The 22,081-nt window shown below is 43.5% G+C and overlaps 1 protein-coding gene across 2 annotated transcripts in view; it reads right to left on the bottom strand.

Annotated features, from left to right (window-relative positions):
• sh3gl3a (SH3-domain GRB2-like 3a) overlaps nt 1-19,853 on the bottom strand; it is a 43,813-nt gene extending 23,960 nt beyond the window's left edge. The window contains exon 1 of one of the 2 annotated variants that reach the window (XM_055900029.1): nt 19,610-19,853. In XM_055900029.1, coding sequence (XP_055756004.1) covers nt 19,610-19,654 — 45 coding nt within the window. In that variant the 5' untranslated portion in view covers nt 19,655-19,853. The remainder of the gene's footprint in view (nt 1-19,609) is intronic. The other variant, XM_055900030.1, reaches the window with a different exon arrangement.
• Between the last annotated feature and the right edge of the window lie 2,228 nt (nt 19,854-22,081).

The following is a 22,081-nucleotide window of genomic DNA, read 5'->3' as shown; positions in this document are numbered from 1 at the left end:
CTTTATGCAGTACAGGGCTGAACTGTGGCTGTAGTCTTTATGCAGTACAGGGCTGAACTGTGGCTGTAGTCTTTATGCAGTACAGGGCTGAACTGTGACACTGTGGCTGTAGTCTTTATGCAGTACAGGGCTGAACTGTGACTGTAGTCTTTATGCAGTACAGGGCTGAACTGTGACACTGTGGCTGTAGTCTTTATGCAGTACATGGCTGAACTGTGACACTGTGGCTGTAGTCTTTATGCAGTACAGGGCTGAACTGTGACACTGTGGCTGTAGTCTTTATGCAGTACAGGGCTGAACTGTGACTGTAGTCTGTATGCAGTACAGGGCTGAACTGTGACACTGTGGCTGTAGTCTTTATGCAGTACAGGGCTGAACTGTGGCTGTAGTCTTTATGCAGTACAGGGCTGAACTGTGGCTGTAGTCTTTATGCAGTACAGGGCTGAACTGTGACACTGTGGCTGTAGTATTTATGCAGTACAGGGCTGAACTGTGACACTGTGACTGTAGTCTTTATGCAGTACAGGGCTGAACTGTGACACTGTGGCTGTAGTCTTTATGCAGTACAGGTCTGACCTGTGATTTTACAAGGTTTCCCCTCAGGAAACACTCTGTGTTCTAAAGGCCGGGGGTCGTCAGCTGAAACGACTACTGTCATTCATTACAGGAACAATAATAACCCCTGACTGGTTCAGTTCCTGAAAGGGAATATGTGTGTACATGTGTTTGTGTTTGTGTGTGTACATGTGTTTGTGTTTGTGTGTGTACAAGTGTGTGTGTGTGTGTACATGTGTGTGTGTGTGTGTGTGTGTGTGTGTGTGTGTGTGTGTGTGTGTACATGTGTTTGTGTGTGTGTGTGTGTGTACATATGTGTGTGTGTGTGTGTGTGTGTGTGTGTGTGTGTGTGTGTGTATGTGTGTGTGTGTGTGTGTGTGTGTGTGTGTGTGTGTGTGTGTGTGTGTGTGTGTGTACATGTGTTTGTGTTTGTGTGTGTACAAGCCTTGACCGAGTCATCTGAATGAGTTTATCTACCACAATGCAGAAGAAATCTGGGAGAAAGGCTTTTCTTTCAAGAACAGCTCACAAGCTTAGTCAAAGTTGTCAAAGTCTTGGCCTAAAGGTCAACAGACAGCTGTGTGCTTATCATTCAGTTGCCAGTTTCCTGAAAGCCTAGTAGCTAATGTGCTTCTCAATTTATTTTGACGACCCAGACTACCCACATCACTTGTAGAACAGCAAAGTGCTTCATTTCACACGTTTTGTTCGTTCACACATATACATTGCCCATCAAACAAGGTTTTCAGGAAACTCACCCAGATTGGTTGATGATGAAACACCGTAGGCCTATCACGGCTGTAGTGCAAACTTAGTCACAGTTTCCTTGTTAAGTGAAACCAACCGAAACGTTGTGCAATCAGCCCACTCAGCAATCAACTGCAAAACATCTATTTGTCTCACAGTTCCCTCTCAGGCTTGGGTAGTGTGTTATCCCCTAGGCAAAATGACTACTGTGTCATAGCTGTGTCAGCTGGGGGTCGATGGGTGTAGGAAGAAATTACCCCTATACGCTGATCTTGGGTCAGTTTTGCATTTCCCCCACTATTGGTTAATGTGAGGATTGGGGAGGGGAAGCTGATCCTAGATCAGTAGCTAGGGGACACTTCACCCCCGAGTACTGGGGGTTGATGACAGCGTAACATCAGCAGAATCGAGTGTGAAAAAACCTATCAGACGGAGACAGAGGAAGCATGGCCATAGACACACCAGCTGCTGGTAAGCTGCCAGAATAGCAGAAGCTACTGTAGAGTAGGGCCAACCACAGCAGCAGCATAGAACAGGGTGAATAGGCCCCCAGAGCAACATCCAAGCACTTTGGCACAAAAACTATCCACTGAAACTGATAGAAGACAAACTCTTTTAGGCATCGGTCAACAGAGCGAGGCGGGGACTCCCTCCTCACCTATACAATGTTAGGGGAAATCTGAGATAGTCTGCTTCCTTAGGAATCTGGAGATTCAGTCCTCGACTCCTTTCAGACAGAGAATCCCTCCACAATTAGTCTGTAACACCAAGAACCTTTCATTATATCACCACCATGTTAGGTCGTCATGGTGACCCAAGTTGTGTGTGCCCATGTTGGTTAGTTAGTTCCAGTCATCCTGGATCAGTTCTCTGTGGAAGCAGGTCATACAGGGGCCAATCATCACTGATATCATTCCTCTTAAATCTCTCGGTTACACACTGTACACATCTAGTGATGTAGTGCAGAACCATCACATTTACTAACTGGCTATTAAAGTTAGTTCTCTACCAATGATTCAATTTGAGGAGGAAGATTCCCATCATCAAATGAATGGACTTCACATCAACCCTGACATTTTGAATACTGTTCAATTTCCACACATATTAGTCACAATACACTGGCAGTGTGTATTTGTCATCACTAACCATTATGACAACACCGTCAATGACAGTGCCGTAGTCTGTATTCACACAGTACCGCCCACTAACCTTATGAAACCAATGGGCCATTATTCACACAGTGCCGCCCACTAATCTTATGAAACCAATGGGCCAGCAAATCAACACAACAATGTACAGTAGCAGAGAGAGAGATAGGGGGGGGGGGGGGGGGGGGGGGGTAGACAGGAAACAGAAGTGACTCTGTGTGCTTAGTGGAGACACCATAGCTCGAACCAAATGGCACCCTATTCCCTATATAGTGCACTGGGTAGATATTTGGGACACAAAACACACAGCGCTGCAGTCAGCAAAACTGCTAGAACAACAGTGGTGTCGAAGACACGGCGTGTATCACTGTTGCAGTAAGAGTGAAATCTAAGGGACTGCAATGAACCAATAGGCTACTACAGACCCACTTTCTCAAAGGAAGTTCAGCCCATTGAGTTTTCTAGTGCAGACTGCATGGCACTGCCTGTGTCTGTGTCAGTAGGGTTAGCTAGCCTACTTTTCAAACATGCTTTCAGTTAGGCCCTCTACAGTACTGCTGGTGGACAGGGTACAGAATGTTACCTTGCCATAGAGTATCTCACATCCTTTGAGATATAGTACAATGTGAAAATAAAAGCTCTATAACTGTGATACATTACTAGTTTAGAAGCCCGTGCCCACGCTACAAAGTTTCTTCCTGCAGTCGGTCACTGAGTCTGAGGTGTTAAAGGAGCTCCTTAAACTGGACCCCAAAGAACATCTGGGTCAGATGGTTTAGATCCTTTCTTCTTTAAGGTTGCAGCCCCTATCATCACCAAGCCTGTCTCTGACCTTTGAACCTGTCTCTCCTCTCTGGGGAGGTTCCCAGTGCTTGGAAGGCAGCCACGGTGCGCCCTTTATTTAAAGGGGGAGATCAAGCTGATCCTAACTGTTATAGGCCAATTTCTATTTTGTCCTGTTTATAAAAAGTGTTGGAAAAACGTGTCAATAATCAACTGACTGGCTTTCTTGATGTCTATAGTATTCTCTCTGGTATGCAATCTGGTTTCTGCTCAGATTATGGATGTGTCACTGCAACCTTAAAAGGTGTTAAATGATTCTAAGTAATGTTGTGCTGCTATTTTTATTGACTTGGCCAAAGCTTTGATACGGTAGACCATTCCATTCTTGGGGGCCAGCTAAGGAGTATTGGTGTCTCTGAGGGGTTTTTGGCCTGGTTTACTAACTACCTCTCTCAAAGAGCGCAGTGTATAAAGTCAGAACATCTGCTGTCTCAGCCACTGCCTGTCACCAAGGGAGTACACCAAGGCTCGATCCTAGGCCCCACACTCTTCTCAATTTACATCAACAACATAGCTCAGGCAGTAGGAAGCTCTCTCATCCATTTATATGCAGATGATACAGTCTTTTACTCAGCTGGCCCCTCCCCAGATATTGTGTTAAACATTCTACAACAAAGCTTTCTTAGTGTCCAACAAGCTTTCTCTGCCCTTAACCTTGTTCTGAACACTTCCAAAACAAAGGTCATGTGGTTAGGTAAGAAGAATGCCCTTCTCCCCACCAGTGTGATTACTACCTCTGAAGGTTTAGAGCTTGAGGTAGTCACCTCATACAAGTACTTAGGAGTATGGCTAGACGGTACACTGTCCTTCTCTCAGCACATGTCAAAGCTGCAGGCTAAATCTAGATCAGGTTAAATCTAGACTTGGTTTCCTCTATCGTAATCGCTCCTCTTTCTCCCCAGCTGCCAAACTAACCCTGATTCAGATGACCATCCTACCCATGCTAGATTACGGAGACGTAATTTACAGATCGGCAGGTAAGGGTGCTCTCGAGCGGCTAGATGTTCTTTACCATTTGGCAATCAGATTTGACACCAATGCTCCTTATAGGACACATCACTGCACTCTATACTCCTCTGTAAACTGGTCATCTCTGTATACCCGTCGCAAGACCCACTGGTTGATGCTTATTTATAAAACCCCCTTAGGCTTCACTCCCCATTATCTGAGATAACTACTGCAGCCCTCATCCTTCACATGCAACACCTGTTCTGCCAGTCACATTCTGTTAAAGGTCCCCAAAGTACACACATCACTGGGTCGCTCTTCTTTTCAGTTTGCTGCAGCTATCAACTGGAACGAGCTGCAAAAAACACTCAAATTGGACAGTTTTATCTCCATCTCTTCATTCAAAGACTCAATCATGGACACTCTTAATGACAGTTGTGGCTGCTCCGCGTGATGTATTGTTGTCTCTACCTTCTTGCCCTTTGTGCTGTTGTCTGTGCCCAATAATGTTTGTACCATGTTTTGTGCTGCTACCATGTTGTGCTGCTGCCTGTTGTGCTGCTACCATGTTGTTGTCATGTGGTGTTGCTCCCATGCTGTGTTGTCAGGTGTTGCTGCCATGCTATTGTCACGCCCTGACCTTAGAGATCCTTTTTATGTCTCTATTTTGGTTTGGTCAGGATGTGAGTTGGGGTGGGCATTCTATGTTTTATGTTTTGGCCGGGTATGGTTCTCAATCAGGGGCAGCTGTCTATCGTTGTCTCTGATTGAGAACCATACTTAGGTAGCTCTTTTTTCCACCTGTGTTTGTGGGAAGATGACTTTGTTTAGGGCACATAACCTTTGAGCTTCACGGTTTGTGTTTGTAGTGTTTATTGTTTTGTTCGGCGTCATTTTTATCTAATAAAAAGAAAATGTACGATCACCACGCTGCACCTTGGTCCTCCTCCTTCAACAGCCGTGACAGAACTTCCCGTTCTGGCGCCGTACTGGTCAGGCAACGTGTTATGCTGTGGAGCGCATGTTGTCTCCAGTACGCGTTCTTAGCCCGGTGCGCTACATCCCAGCTCCCGCATCTGCCGGGCTAGGGTGAGCATCCAGCCAGGACGGATTGTGCCAGCCCTGCTCTCCAGACCTCCAGTACGTCTCTACGGCCCAGGATATCCTGCGCCGGCTCTGCGCACTGTGTCTCCAGTGCGTCTGCACAGCCTAGTGCGTCCTGTGCCTGCGCCCCGCACGTGCCGGGCCAAAGTCACCATCCAGCCAGGACGGGTTGTGCAGGCTCTTAGCTCGAGACCTCCAGTGCGCCTCCACGGCCCAGTGTATCCAGTGCCTCGGCCAAGGACAAGGCCTCCTGTACGTCTCCCCAGCCTGGTGAGTCCTGTGCCTGCACCAAAAACTAATCCTCCTGCATGTCTCCCCAGCCTGGTGAGTCCTGTGCCTGTGCTAAGAACTAATCCTCCTGTATGTCTCCCCAGCCTGGTGAGTCCTGTGCCTGCTCCCAGAGCTAGGCCTCCTGTGTGTCTCTCCACTCCAGTGATGATCCATGGCAAGAAGCCTCCAGTGATGATTCATGGCACGAAGCCTCCAGTGATGATCCATGGCAAGAAGCCTCCAGTGATGATCCATGGCACGAAGCCTCCAGTGATGATCCATGGCACAAAGCCTCCAGTGATGATCCATGGCAAGAAGCCTCCAATGATGATCCATGGCAAGAAGCCTCCAGTGATGAGGGTGAGGGTGCCCAGTCCGGGGCCCGCAACGAGGGTTCCCAGTCCGGGGTCGGCGACGAGGGTCCCCGCACCAGAGGTGCCACCAAAGTGGGGTGAGCCAGCGGTGGAGCGGGGTCTGCATCCCGCACCTGAGCCACCGCCGCGGATAGATGCCCACCCAGACCCTCCCCTATAGGTTTAGGTTTTGCGGCTGGTGTCTTAGGCCTCTCTTTATGTAGTGTTGTGGTGTCTCTCTGGTTGTGATGTGTGTTTTGTCCTATATATTTTTTTTGTATTCCCAGCCCCCGTCCCCTCAGGAGGCCTTTTGCCTTTTGGTAGGCCGTCATTGTAAATAAGAATTTGTTTTTAACTGACTTGCCTAGTTAAATAAAGGTTAAATAAAAAATAAACACAAATAAATAAATAGTGCTAGTCAAATCTGAGTAGGATAGCCATCGACACACCTGACAAAGCATCACAGGTGCAGAGGAATGAAACACCACAAAATTGGACATTCAGTCCAAAGCAAATCTATAGGTCTCAGACAAGGTTACTTATCATGCAAGCATGGTTCCAAACCATTTCCATTATACCAGCACACCACCTACCCACCTACTTACCTAATACCAGCCAGTCATATCACTCCAGGGGGGAGCCCATTAGCCTTCCCCCATTAGCTGCTCCTTCCCCTGGGCTGGCTGCCTCAAATCTGTCCCTTTTCTTTCCCTTCAACACTGTGCCTCTACTACTACCAGTCTGCCACTGAACACTGAACGCTCAACACCCCATCTAGGCCACCGGGTAAAATTAGCAATCTCTGACGGAGGATATTAGCCCAATACGTTTGCCAAACATTTCTAGGACAACGGAGGGGGTGAATCACAGAGAGATGTGAATGAAATGTACTGTGGAGAAATGTAACACAGCTAGGCTACAGAGCAATGTGTCAAATATGGAATTGCAACCACTTCAATGACTAAAGTTTCTACCTGCATGAATACTGACATCCCACTGGGCACACACTGGTTGATTCAATGTTGTTCCCAAGTCATTTCAACACAATTACGTTAAACCAACATGGAATAGATGTTGAATTGATGTCCATTCCCAATTGGATGGACCTTTTGAAACAACATAGAATCAAACTAAATTAAGATATCTTAGCATAGTCAATGTGCAGTGTTGGGGGCCATCGGCCTGCTGCTATAAGAGAGAATGAGAAAAAAATGCAGCGTTAAAGAGAGCAGCTGTGGGGTGACAATGACACTGGGTTTGGAGAGAGAGAGAGAGAGAAAGGGAGAGAGAGAGAGAGACAGACAGACAGACAGACAGACAGACAGACAGACAGACAGACAGAGACAGAGACAGAGACAGAGACAGAGACAGAGACAGAGACAGAACTAGATAAAAAGGTTGAGATAAAGAGAGCAGCTGTGGGGTGACAATGATTGTCTCCAGCTGGCCGCAGCTGCTCCTAATTCACCATTGAGTCACCGCACCAGATTACAGGTCAAAACCATTGCAGCTCTTAATCCAGACTGACGTAACCTAATGTACATTGGAGGTGTAATTATCCCCCAGCAATTAACTAAAATTACCACTGAGGGCAAGAGCCTTGGACTTCCAAATCTAATCAAGGAAGAGTGACTTGGGAGACTTCGGAAGTGAAGTTAGATGCTGTTGGGCTCTACGTTGAACATTTGGGAACATTCTGAACTGCGTGAAGTGAAACTGATGACCAAGTTCTTAAAAGGTTTTGGACGGTACAACCAATTATATTTTTTTCTTTTCCATTCTACTCAAAAGTGAATTCAGTTAGACACAGTTGGCTCTTTGAGCATTTGGGAAAGTTCTGGGCACGTATTAATGCAGCGTCTCAGAGAAGGAGTGCTGGTCTAGGAACTGATGTGCCTTTTAAATCATAATGAATAAGATTTATATGGACAGGGGGGACCTGATCCTAGATCAGCACTCTTACTCTGAGAAGAATCATGAATATGGACCCAATATTGCTCGTGAAGGGAAACTGAGGAAAAACGTTTATCAAATGTTTTAGAAGGTACGGCCAATAGCGGTTTTTCCCCTACTGTGGTTTTCTTTTATATCTTGACAATGGGAGACCGAGTGACAATGGGAGACCGAGTGACAATGGGAGACCGAGTGACAATGGGAGACCGAGTGACAATGGGAGACCGAGTGACAATGGGAGACCGAGTGACAATGGGAGACCGAGTGACAATGGGAGACCGAGTGACAATGGGAGACCGAGTGACAATGGGTTACAGTTTCCTGTTCTTTGAAAAGAATTCCGTGGCATCAATATAAAGAGGATTCAGAAAGTCCAGGGAGGGTTTTCACATGGACTCTTTTCCTTTCACAGGGATACAACAGGACAATTCCCTGGGCTGTGATAACACACAGCCACCACACCTTTACAGTCATTTGTGTAAACAAACAACTAACCGACAATGAATCAACAACCGTTAAACAAGTGGGCAGGAAACCATACTGAAAGTGCTCCCTGCTATCATGACAACAGTTGAGAAACTAAAGAGAGATATTTAGATTGGGATTCAAACAATCACACATTAACGACCTGACTATACGGTTCACTTTTTAAAGGCGATTTCTCCTTGAGTCAGCAATCGTGGCTTTTACAGCGAATTTGATCTCCGCAAACGTCAGGGAAATGCCCTTTAATTGCGTATCGCTGTGCGCAGGCCTTTAATCTGCGTTGGATGGAATTCTGGCCTTAGCTTATTGTAGGTAACAATCTTCAATAGCACGAGGAATACAGGCCTAAATTAGCCTTGCTAAAGTTTCTAACATGTTGTTCTTGGATTAGTTAGATACAGTAGGGCATCTAATACTAAGTCTACATCGATACCAATGTGAGAATTGATACCTGACAGTACAGTGCAGTAACAGTACAGGCCCACAGCACTGTGTTCAAAACAATCACAGCCATCAGTTCCAAGAGTTCACCTGTCATTTCCCATTGATGCTGCTACTGAACACTGACAACTGATAAGATACTACATTTCCCATTGATGCTGCTACTGATACTAACTGAGACAACTGAACACTGATAAGCTACTACATTTCCCATTGATGCTGCTACTGATACTAACTGAGACAACTGAACACTGATAAGCTACTACATTTCCCATTGATGCTGCTACTGATACTAACTGAGACAACTGAACACTGATAAGCTACTACATTTCCCATTGATGTTGCTACTGAACACTGACAACTGAACACGGATAAGCTACTACATTTCCCATTGATGCTGCTACTGAACACGGACAACTGAACACTGATAAGATACTACATTTCCCATTGATGCTGCTACTGAACACGGACAACTGAACACTGATAAGATACTACATTTCCCATTGATGCTGCTACTGATACTAACTGAGACAACTGAACACTGATAAGATACTACATTTCCTTTGAAAACGCCAGCTGCTTTCAGTATTTCCCTGCTTTCCTGAATCTCCCCCAGGAGAGATTATAGTGGGAATTCAGCAGGACTTTGGACGGGGAGAGATGGAACACCAAAAACTGGCCAGAACACTATCATATACAGCTGCTATTGAAAGTTTACACACCCCTTGCACAGTCTTCACATTTTGCTGCCTTAAAATGACATCTAAGAAGGGAATACATTTCAGGGATGTTTTCCCCTACCTATCTACACATCCTACTCCACATTTTCATAGTGAAAGAAAAATTATAGAAAACTTTCCAAATGAATAAAATAAAATAAACTGTCTTCACACCCCAGAGTTAATACTTGGTGGAAGCAACTTTGGCAGCAATTACAGCTGTGGATCATTTCAAATAAGATTCTATCAACTTTGCACAACTCTTAGGGCAACAGCTATCCATTGTTTTTGTCAGAATTACACAAGCTCAGTTCATTTTTGGGGAAACCATCGCTGCAATATTCAAGCCTTATCTCTGATTTTCAAAACTACTTTTTCTTTCACTTTGAATATGTGGAGTAGGTTGTGTACATCTGTAGGAAATAAATCAAATGTAATACATGTTTTTATTTCATTTAAGGCAGGGAAATGTGAAGATTGTGTAAGGGGTGTATAGACTTTCATTTGCCACTGTATCACTAAGGCAAGGACATGGTGAACATCATAGATCACCATAGCCACACTCCACACCAGCGAAAGGTCAGAACCCATTATAAACAAAACATCTCAGACATTAATATTTTAAGGGCCTGTCAAGAGGCATGATGGTGCTTATTTAACAGAGAGAATTATTTTGGGGAGAGTGAGAGAGAGAGAGAGAGCGAGAGAGAGACAGAGAGAGAGAGAGAGACAGAGAGAGAGAGACAGAGAGAGAGAGAGAGAGAGAGAGAGAGAGAGAGAGAGATAGAGACAGAGAGACAGAGAGACAGAGTTAGAGATAGAGACAGAGAGACAGAGAGAGAGAGGCAGAGAGACAGAGAGAGAGACAGAGAGAGAGACAGAGAGAGAGACAGAGAGAGAGAGAGACAGAGAGAGAGAGAGACAGAGACAGAGAGAGAGACAGAGACAGAGAGAGAGACAGAGACAGAGAGAGAGGAGGGACAGAGAGAGAGAGAATGTTCTTTTGAGAGAAAGAGCTAATATTATTGTAAGAGGGAGAGAAATAAGGTATGAATACGAATATTGAAAAATTAATATTGATGATACTACTGCTGGCTGTAACCAACTTGTTAGTGCTTTGAAAGTAAGTAGACTAGGACCAGGGTGACGTCTGATGGGTTTAAACTACGAGTGAATCAGATTCAGGGTTACAAAATGTAGGTGATCAGGAGGGGAAAACGCAGGAAATATGGAAATATTTTACAAATCTATCTTACAAATTAGTTGAATTATGTTTTTGGTGTTGTGCCACAAGGTCATGAAAAGGTCAACCACTGCCCTGGGAACAACTGTCAGGTGGACCACTATGTCATAAGACAATACACACACACACACACACACACACATACACACACACACACACACACTCACTCACTCACTCCTACTGATGACCTGGTTGAAAATCTAAAGCCCCTCTTGACCGATGATAAGCACCAACACCAAGCTTATCAATAATCCTGAAACACATTGCAGACCCAGTAGGTCTGAGTACATTATGTAGCTGCCACACTGAAACACATTGCAGACCCAGTAGGTCTAAGTACATTATGAAGCTGCCACACTGAAACACATTGCAGACCCAGTAGGTCTGAGTACATTATGTAGCTGCCACACTGAAACACATTGCAGACCCAGTAGGTCTGAGTACATTATGTAGCTGCCACACTGAAACACATTGCAGACCCAGCCACACTGAAACACATTGCAGACCCAGTAGGTCTGAGTACATTATGAAGCTGACACACTGAAACACATTGCAGACCCAGTAGGTCTGAGTACATTATGAAGCTGCCACACTGAAACACATTGCAGACCCAGTAGGTCTGAGTACATTATGAAGCTGCCACACTGAAACACATTGCAGACCCAGTAGGTCTGAGTACATTATGTAGCTGCCACACTGAAACACATTGCAGACCGAGTAGGTCTGAGTACATTATGAAGCTGACACACTGACACACATTGCAGACCCAGTAGGTCTGAGTACATTATGTAGCTGCCACACTGAAACACATTGCAGACCCAGTAGGTCTGAGTACATTATGTAGCTGCCACACTGAAACACATTGCAGACCGAGTAGGTCTGAGTACATTATGAAGCTGCCACACTGAAACACATTGCAGACCCAGTAGGTCTGAGTACATTATGTAGCTGCCACACTGAAACACATTGCAGACCCAGTAGGTCTGAGTACATTATGAAGCTGACACACTGAAACACATTGCAGACCCAGTAGGTCTGAGTACATTATGAAGCTGCCTCACTGAAACACATTGCAGACCCAGCCACACTGAAACACATTGCAGACCCAGTAGGTCTGAGTACATTATGAAGCTGCCTCACTGAAACACATTGCAGACCCAGTAGGTCTGAGTACATCATGAAGCTGACACACTGAAACACATTGCAGACCCAGTAGGTCTGAGTACATTATGAAGCTGACACACTGAAACACATTGCAGACCCAGCCACACTGAAACACATTGCAGACCCAGTAGGTCTGAGTACATTATGAAGCTGACACACTGAAACACATTCAGCAGATCCGATGTTTATCTAGTCACATGCACAGGGTCTCAGATGTAGTTACAGTAAAATAGTTCAGTTCTGAGCTCCAACAGTGCAGGTGTGAATTAAACATATAATTAGAATTAAAATCATAATATATATTATATACAGTGCCTTCAGAAAGTATCCAGACCCCTTGACTTTTTCCACATTTTGTTACGTTACAGCCTTATTCTGAAATTGATTACACACAATACCCCATAATGACAGAGCAAAAACAAGTCTAGACATGTTTGCTAATTTTTTAAATAATTAAAAACTGAAATATCACATTTAAGTATTCAGACCCTTTACTCAGTACTTTGTTGAAGCACCTTAGGCAGCGATTACATCAGAGACTTCTTGGTTATGACACTACAAGCTTGGCACAACTGTATTTGGGAGTTTCTCCCATTCTTCTCAGCAGATCCTCTCAAGCTCTGTCATGTTGGATGGGGTGCGTAGCTGCACAGATATTTTCAGGTCTCTCCAGAGATGTTCGATCAAGTTCATGTCCGGGCTCTTGCTGGGCCACTCAAGGATATTGCTTAGGGTCATGTCAGAACGTGCTTAGGGTCATTGCCCTGTTGGAAGGTGAACCTTCGTCCCAGTCTGAGGTCTTGAGCGCTCTGGAGTAGATTTTCAACAAGGATCTCTCTACACTTTGCTCCATACAGCTTTCCCTCGATCCTGACTAGTCTCCCAGTCCCTGCCGCTGAAAAACATCCCCACAGCATGATGATGCCACCAACATGCTTCCCAGTAGGGATGGTGCCAGGTTTCCTCCAGGCGAGACACTTGGCATTCAGGCCAAGGTGTTCAATCTTGGTTTCATCAGGCCAGAGAATCTTGTTTCTCATGGTCTGAGAGTCCTTTAGGTGCCTTTTGGAAAAGTCTAAGCGGGCTGTCATGTGCCTTTTACTGAGGAGTGGCTTCCGTCTGACCACTCCTCCATAAAGGCCTGATTGGTGGAGTGCTGCAGAGATGCAAACATTTCTAAAACCTGTTTTTGTTTTGTCATTGTGTGGTATTGTGTGTAGATTGCTGAGGACATTTGTTTTATTTAATCTATTTTAGAATAAGGCGGTAACATAACAAAATTAGGAAAAAGTCAAGGGGTCTGAATATTTTCCGAAGGCACTGTACATAGTGTACATAGTGTACATAGTGTACATACTGTACATAGTGTACATAGTGTACATAGTGTACATAGTGTACATAGTGTACATAGTGCATTCGGAAAGTATTCAGACCCCTTCCCTTTCTGCCAGTTCTTCCATGGCCTGCATACGCACCAGACATGTCATCCACTGAGCAGGTTTGTGATGCTCTAGATCGAGTGTTTAGTTTACTCAAATAAAATTGATTCTGCAATGTTGAAAATCCAAGAACAAGGTGTGGAGACCAAACATTATTATTTGTATTATTATTATTTTATTAAGCTACAGCCTTGATTAGCAAATGTTCTTAGGCCTATATTTAATCAATGACTAAATCCAATCCACTGGTGTGCTGGAAGTGTGTGTGTACTGTGCACTTTGTGGCTCCTCTGTACAAGGCCTCACAACACAACAAGATAAAGTGACGGAACAACTGGTCAGGGTCCACTGGAGATGGCTGGTCAAAGCTCAATGGACATCCTGCTTCTGCCTGCCTGCCTGTCTGTCTGTCTCTCTTTCAATCTGTCCTGCCTGCCTGTCTCTCTGTCTGTCTGTCTGTCTCTCTGTCTGTCTGTCCTGCCTGCCTGTCTCTGAGGATGACTGTGAAGAGGGAGCACGGCATAATAAGTGATAGTGGAGACTGGAGAGAGAGAGTGGTAGGAGCTTTGTTAGGACATTCAGAGACATCTCCTGGGACAGCTCGATTACACAAGCACTCCTATATGTCAGTGGGGAAATGAATTCCATTCCTTAGGCCTTAATGAGATTTCTGACAGAAGACAGGATAGCCCTGTCACTGTGCTGGGCTTGGCATTGAACAGAAGCTTTTACGGTCTGTGTGTCGGAACTCAGAATAGAACAACAAAAATGTTTTCTTTGTCTGTTCATATTTCTTCAGTCAATCTTTTTTGTCCCATAAGGGAATTTGGTGTGCAGGCAGGATGACACACAATGACACTATTGTGTGTCGAATGTTGGGCTAGATAATGTTGTCAAAAACGGTGGAAATGGAACGCTGTTTGACAGAGAAATTCTACGGAAGAAGGAAGCAGTCTGGTTTCCAAAAGACCCTTACACACGCACGCGCACACACACGCACACACACATACACAAGCCAACTTCAGCTACACAACACAGGATATGAAACATTGTGACCTTAGACCTTTTTTCTTTTCCAAGAACGCAAAGCGAAATAAAAACAATGCTTTTAAAAACCTGCCACAGCTCCACCCTTTAGGGCTTGTGGTTTGACCTTTCATTTTCTGTGTAAGGTAGCCAAGACAGTCATAATACTTACTATGGACCATTTGTAACATAATATTATGTCTTTAGAATGTCACCTGTCACACCACAGTGGATTACATGACTTGCTAAATTCAGCTCATTATAACATTATATGCATTTTTGCATTTTCACAGATAATGGTTCAGGTTAGGATTGGGGGAGGGTAAACTGATCCTAGATCGGTACCTAGAGGAAACTTAACCCCAGAGCCTAATTTACACAAAAAGAATGGCTGCTGGATTTCCCAATGGAACTCACAACAGACAGCTGATAAACGGCCAAAATGTTAATGTGCTAAAAACCTGCCACACAGTTTGGCTGAGTCCTTTTTAACATGAATGATTCATATGTTTTTTTCCGGGGGTGTTAGCTGCATTTAATACCGTCATTACGCAATAGTTTCCTTTAGCTACTGTAATGGATTTCATGTTCACCAGCTAACGTGCTGAAACACACCATTAAAAAAACACATTTAAACCCAGTGATAACATCGCACACACACACCTCGTATACACCACGCACAACTGCACACACACACACACACACACACACACACACACACACACACACACACTCACACTCACACACAGCAAGATGAAGCAGCATGCACCTAGACCTCCATTGATAAACACACACGCAGACAGGCTAAACACTGTCTCCTGATAACACACAGTATTTCTGACAGACAGGGACTACTGTATGTACAGAGTGGAACAGGCATTGTCTTTTACCTTGAAAGAGAACCGTCTGGCATTGATGGTTTAATACTGCGTGTACTTTGAACTTCTACCCATGCAGACCATTGTGTCTAACTAGAGGAGGAAGGCCTTCTACTTATGACTCTGGTTCCTCTCAAGGTTTCTTCCTACCTAGGCAAATTGACCTTGCCAAGAGGCCTTGGCGTCCACCATTGGAGGGTACACGCTACTGTGTTACATACTGTATATAATGGTTGGTGTGTGATGTTGGGGGGAAGGTAGCCTAGCAGTTAAGGTTGCTGGTTCAAATCCCGAGCTGACTAGGTGAAAAATCTGTTGATGTGCCCTTGAGCAATGTACCTCACTCTAATTGTTAAGGAATAAGACTAAATGTATTTATTTTTAAATGACGTGTCCCTAAGTATTGACTACCTTATTTTACAGCCTGTTAGAACCTGACTCAGGTCGGTAAGTTTACTCCAACCAGATACATAAAATAATGTACAAGACAAAGAACGGGGCCACAGATACCCATAAATCTTCTCTCAGACAACGGCTTCATCTTTCACTCTGAAGGAGTGTAACCAGGGTAATGAATGGACTTCACACCGTAAACAGAGTAGTGGATGGTTGAGAGACCACCACCGCACATAACAGATCCAATTATCACCGGGGAGATATAGGGAGGGGAGAGAAGGCTACAGTATTGTGTTTGCTGTCAGTCACAGGTTGCATCCCAAAAGGCACCCTACCCCCTATATAGTACACTGATATTGACCCCTATCGGCCCTTGTCAAAAGTGTGGCACTATATAGGGAATATGGTGCCACTTGGGACACAAACACACTGATGTCACAGTGTCAGAATGGATCACACTTTGATGTGATCAAATAGAGGTAGCTTCATAAACACTACTGGGTGTGACAGTGAACACACACACACACACACACACACACACACACACACACACACACACACACACACACACACACACACACACACACACACACACACACACACACACACGCCTGTTTGTTCATCTAAGGCCAATATTCCATTCCACTTCCCTTTAGGTGAATAACAGTGGAAAATCACGCCGATTGAACCGAATAACAGGAATGAGTTGAATATCTTTGGTAGAACATTACCAGACAGGAACCAGATAAAAACATGCCCTGCTGAGGCAGGACAGACGGACGGACGGACAGACAGACAGAGACACAAAATACAGTTACAATGTTCAGATTATTGGAAATATGTTGACATTTACCACTAAATGAATCATTTTTAATAACTTTTACCCAGCTGCATAATCAGATAATAATGCATATATTCAACCTCATGGTCCCAAGCAACAACTGAATGACAATGTTCTACCGTGATGAACACGATCCATTCTCAGAGCATGGTAATGTGAATCCAAACACACACATGGTGAATTCATGAGTCATCGTTCTGATATGTCATATTCCAGCGTCATGCTGTCTTTTCATGCTGAGTAACTGTGTTGGAAGATAGGCAACAATGTACGTATTAGAAAAGGTCATTGAATTCTTAATGCGAATGTATACTAGACTGATTATACAACCAATGTGACATGTGTGTACTTGCTTGGACCAAAACTACACTTGTTGGTCTACTGTATGGGAATAAATAGGTTGTATGCCTAGAGACTGAGCTCAAGTCAAGTGTGGAAAATGCAGCAGTTTTAGAATTAGAACAAACCCATTTTCTTTGCGATGTGTGCTTTCGATTCAGTGTGGACGTTATCTAGGTTGTCTGGTAACAAGTTAACTATCTCCACATGTGAAAATATGTATTTTAGCCTACACAGCATGGGATCAGAATGTGACTTCAAACACAACAAGGGGTTTCCTGAAAACAAGTGGGAACAGATTCTGACACAGACAGGCAGATATACAGTTGAAGTCGGAAGTTTACATACACCTTAGCCAAATACATTTAAACTCAGTTTTCCACAATTCCTGACATTTAATCCTAGTAAAAATTCCCTGTCTTAGGTCAGTTAGGATCCCCACTTTATTTTAAGAATGTGAAATGTCAGAATAATAGTAGAGACAATTATTTATTTCAGCTTTTATTTCTTTCATCACATTCCCAGTGGGTCAGAAGTTTACATACACTAAATTAGTATTTGATAGCATTGCCTTTCAATTGTTTAACTTGGGTCAAATGTTTCGGGTAGCCTTCCACGAGCTTCCCACAACAAGTTTGGTGAATTTTGGCCCATTAATCCTAACAGAGCTGGTGTAACTGAGTCAGGTTTGTAGGCCTCCTTGCTCACACACGCTTTTTCAGTTCTGCCCACAAATGTTCTATAGGATTGAGGTCATGGGCTTTGTGATGGCCACTCCAATACCTTGACTTTGTTGTCCTTAAGCCATTTTTCCACAACTTTGGAAGCATGCTTGGGGTCATTGTCCATTTGGAAGACCCATTTGTGAATGCTTTAACTTCCTGCCTGATGTCTTGAGATGTTGCTTCAATATATCCACATAATTCTACTTCCTCATGATGCCATCTATTTTGTGAAGTGCACCAGTCCCTCCTGCAGCAAAGCACCCCCACAACATGATGCTGCCACCCCCGTGCTTCACGGCTGGGATGGTGTTCTTCGGCTTGCAAGCCTCCTCCTTTTTCCTCCAATCATAACGTTGGTCATTATGGCCAAACAGTTCTATTGTTGTTTCATCAGACCAGAGGACATTTCTCCAAAAAGTACGATCTTTGTCCCCATGTGCAGTTGCAAACCGTAGTCTGGCTTTTTATGGCAGTTTTGGAGCAGTGGCTTCTTCCTTGCTGAGCGGCCTTTCAGGTTATGTCGATTTAGGACTCGTTTTACAGTGGATATAGATACTTTTGTACCTGTTTCCTCCATCATCTTCACAAGGTCCTTTGCTGTTGCTCTGGGATTGATTTGCACTTTTCGCAAACAAAGTACGTTCATCTCTAGGAGACAAAACGCGTCTCCTTCCTGAACGGTATGATGGCTGCCTGGTCCCATGGTGTTTATACTTGCTTGCTATTGTTTGTACAGATGAACGTGGTACCTTCAGGCATTTGGAAATTGCTCCCAAGAATGAACCAGACTTGTAGACGTCTACAATGTTTTTTCTGAGGTCTTGGCTGATTTCTTTTGATTTTCCCATGATGTCAAGCAAAGAGGCACTGAGTTTGAAGGTAGGCCTTGAAATACATCCACAGGTACACCTCCAATTGACTCAAATTATGTCAATTAGCCTATCAGAAGCTTCTAAAGCCATGGCATCATTTTCTGGAATTTTCCAAGCTGTTTGAAGGCACAGTCAACTTAGTGTATAAACTTGTCTGTAAACAATTGTTGGAAAAATTACTTGTGTAATGCACAAAGTAGATGTCCTAACCGACTTGCTAAAACTAGTTTGTTAACAAGAAATGTATGGAATGGTTGAAAATCGAGTTTTAATGACTCCAACATAAGTGTATGTAAACTTCCGACTTCAACTGTACTTTACAGGCAGGCAGACAGACTTTACAGGCAGGCAGGCAGGCAGACTTTAAAGGCAGACAGATGGACAGACAGACCAATTGTATAATATAAATAGGGAAGGGAGCAACACTTCTGAAACAAGATAGCAAGATATCTTCACCAACTCACAACTGAGGCTACATGCACACTGGGTGCTACATGAAAGAACATTGGCTAAAACTAGGCTAAAGAACAGCAAAGCAGCGGCAGCAGGTGGCTGGCAAGCTAGCTGGGAGCCCGTTGAGAACCTGACCAAAAGGACGTGGACAGCTTGTGGTACTGCTATGTTCTCCATTGTATGTGGGAGTCTTTGTTAAGCCTGCGAGCAAATGCATATCAGTCAGGAACCCTATTCAGAGAACAGCACCATCTGGCAAATGATAAAATCGCGCTGGCAAGCAAAACAATCCCAAGTTTGAGAAAAGGACCTGCTGCACTTGCTACTAGTTGCAGGTCGCCTACATGTTTTCTCTCTCTAGACTCTCTCTAGTAGATCGCTCGCTCCCGACAATACATGCACATTCCTGACAACACTGGAGGCACGAGCCAGAAAATACACAACACAACAATGATGTCGACTCGCTACTTGTAAGCTTGATTATGAAAGCGAGAGTGGATTGGAACTAATAGACCATGACGTCAAGCCAGAAATATTGCTTTATTATATTGCCGTTGTTTGTATAACAAATATATCAATGTCATGTTTAGATAGGTTAATTAAAAGCATAACGTTATGATGAAACATGACCACTTATTGTGATATAACGGGGCGTCTCCTGCTTACCTGACTGGCTTTGTGAAATTGCTTCTTCAGCCCTGCCACCGACATCCTCAATGGTGTATCGACTCACTTTTCAGAGAGATATGACAGAATACGATCTAGATAGGGCAATCACAACAAAATAACGGGGTCTATTCCGTGGTGCTCCCCTCGTTGCTTCCAGCCCGCTGGCGTTTCTCCGCTACAATGTTGCCGCTGCTTGCGTTGGAGGAGCGGTTTTCCTGCATCGCAGAGATGTCGCGCGTTCTCAATGCTGATTGGTGGAAAGCGCTAAGTTTATGTAAATTTGATCGAGCAGTGGAAGCCCACGCTTGAAAAACAGCACACGACGGAAAGAGAAAGCGAGAGTACCCTATTTGTGAGTCGTGATGTCGTTGATTTTCGTAAGTATTGATTGACAAATAATTTATCTGGTATTGTACAGTTTCATGATATATTACATACTTTCTGCCAAGGAAGTCCATGCTATTGGTAGGGCTACAGAAGGGAAAGGCCTATATCACCAACTCAAACTGCAGGTGCAACAAAAACATTGTCTTTTGGCCATACTTATGTTTGTTATTTATGTTGTTTTATTCGGGCCCCATTACAATGTCTAGGCCTAATTATGAAATATGTTCTGAAAGACTTTGCTGCCCCCTGCTGTAATGGAACAGAATGTGCAGCAAGTTTCGGTCACTGGTCTGCTGGTTTGTTGTGTCCATTGGTTACGGTATGGGGAACCTTTGCGTGAGTAGTGTTCCTATAGCGACATCAGGCCAGAGCCGTGTATTTAGATAAATACATGGTTCTGCTTCAGGGTATAAAGCCTTTCATTATACATGTTCTTATACATTATACATATACATTCATTCTAACTATGCTACATTGGCAACACTTTACTGAGGAACCTTCTACAAGGCCTATATCGGTACAAAATAATGACATAGCAGATTGTAGACAGTTAGGTTATGAGAGTCACCCAGTAGTGCTTCCTGGAAGCCCTCGGAGTATTTACACTCATTAAAAATGCATTGTCTTCTATTAGCTCTCCTAGCGGCATACCCTGGGCTGTATTCATTAGGGTGTACCATAGCAAAACGTTTTGCAACAGTAAACGAAAACAAGTGTTTCTTATTGGACAAGTTTAGGTAGTCCCTCCCTGTTTCAGTCTGTTTTCTTCTGTTTGGTGCCTAATGTCTACATGCTGTTTGCTGATTCACATGGGTCCTGACACATACATCCAAGGACTGTCAAGAGTGTGTTCACCAAACCAGAGCATGCAGAAAGTACAAATAATGTATTTGAATGGGGATGGCAGTGGATCTACACTGTACTTAATATTAACTTTCATAAAAAACTCAAGCCAGAATGTGTGGCTAGCAACATAACTTCAAGTACAACAATCCTAATGATTGTACTATACTTTACTATACTACTACACTACTATAATATGCTACTATACTGTCTATACTTTACTACTATAATATACTATACCACTATACTATATTCTCTATATTATACTACTATACTATACTACTATACTATACTGTCTATACTATATTATACCGTCTATACCAGGGGTACTCAACTCTTACCCTACGAGGTCTGGAGCCTGCTGGTTCTGTTCTACCTGATCATTAATTGCACTCACCTGGTGTCCCAGGTCTAAATCAATCCCTGATTAAAGGGGAACAATGTAAAAATGCAGTGCAACTGGCTTCCAGGTCCAGAGTTGAGTTTGAGGGGTCTATACTATACTTTACTAAATTAAACTATAGTACTATAATATAGGGTCTATGCTATACTTGACTATACTACTGTACAATACCGTCTATATTATACTAAATTACACTATACTACTATACAGTCTATTCTATACTTTACTATATGACTATACTACACAGGCTATACTGTACTTTACTACTATACTACTATACTATACAGTCTATACTATACTATACTGTCTATACTATAGTTTATTATACTACTATACTATAATATACTATACTGGGGAAAAATCTCAATGTATGTGTTATGCCCAGATTTATTCTATAGCATCTCTGGCATAATTGCTTAACCTTTTACTGCAGTGGGCTAAATCAGGGTCACACAGAGTGTTTCTTGGTAGTCTTAAGCAATTCTACTTTGAAACAAAAGTATACACCTCACACACATGATTATGGGATAAAAAAAGAAGACACCTGTACCATGTCACATAGATTTGAAATGTATTACATTTGGAGTTTGCATCCCAATATTACACTTTACATAAATCACAGAAGACTGAAATATAACAAAACCGTTTGACATAGAAACACCGGATTTTCTGTGTTTTTTTGGAAATAATAATTGTTAATGATGACATTATGAAAGATATTGATACCATTCCACCCATGAGACCACTAGGTCATTTGAATGCAGGAAAGTGCTACAGCTAGAATCCGCAGTTGTAACAATAACAAAGCACTGTCCCACCTCTGTTTTGGTAAAAAG

This window comes from Salvelinus fontinalis, chromosome 35 (genome assembly GCF_029448725.1).
Source record: "Salvelinus fontinalis isolate EN_2023a chromosome 35, ASM2944872v1, whole genome shotgun sequence".
In the NCBI taxonomy this organism is placed as follows: domain Eukaryota; kingdom Metazoa; phylum Chordata; class Actinopteri; order Salmoniformes; family Salmonidae; genus Salvelinus; species Salvelinus fontinalis.
Note: the sequence above shows the minus strand (reverse complement) of the source record. Positions and strands in the feature narration are given on the sequence as shown.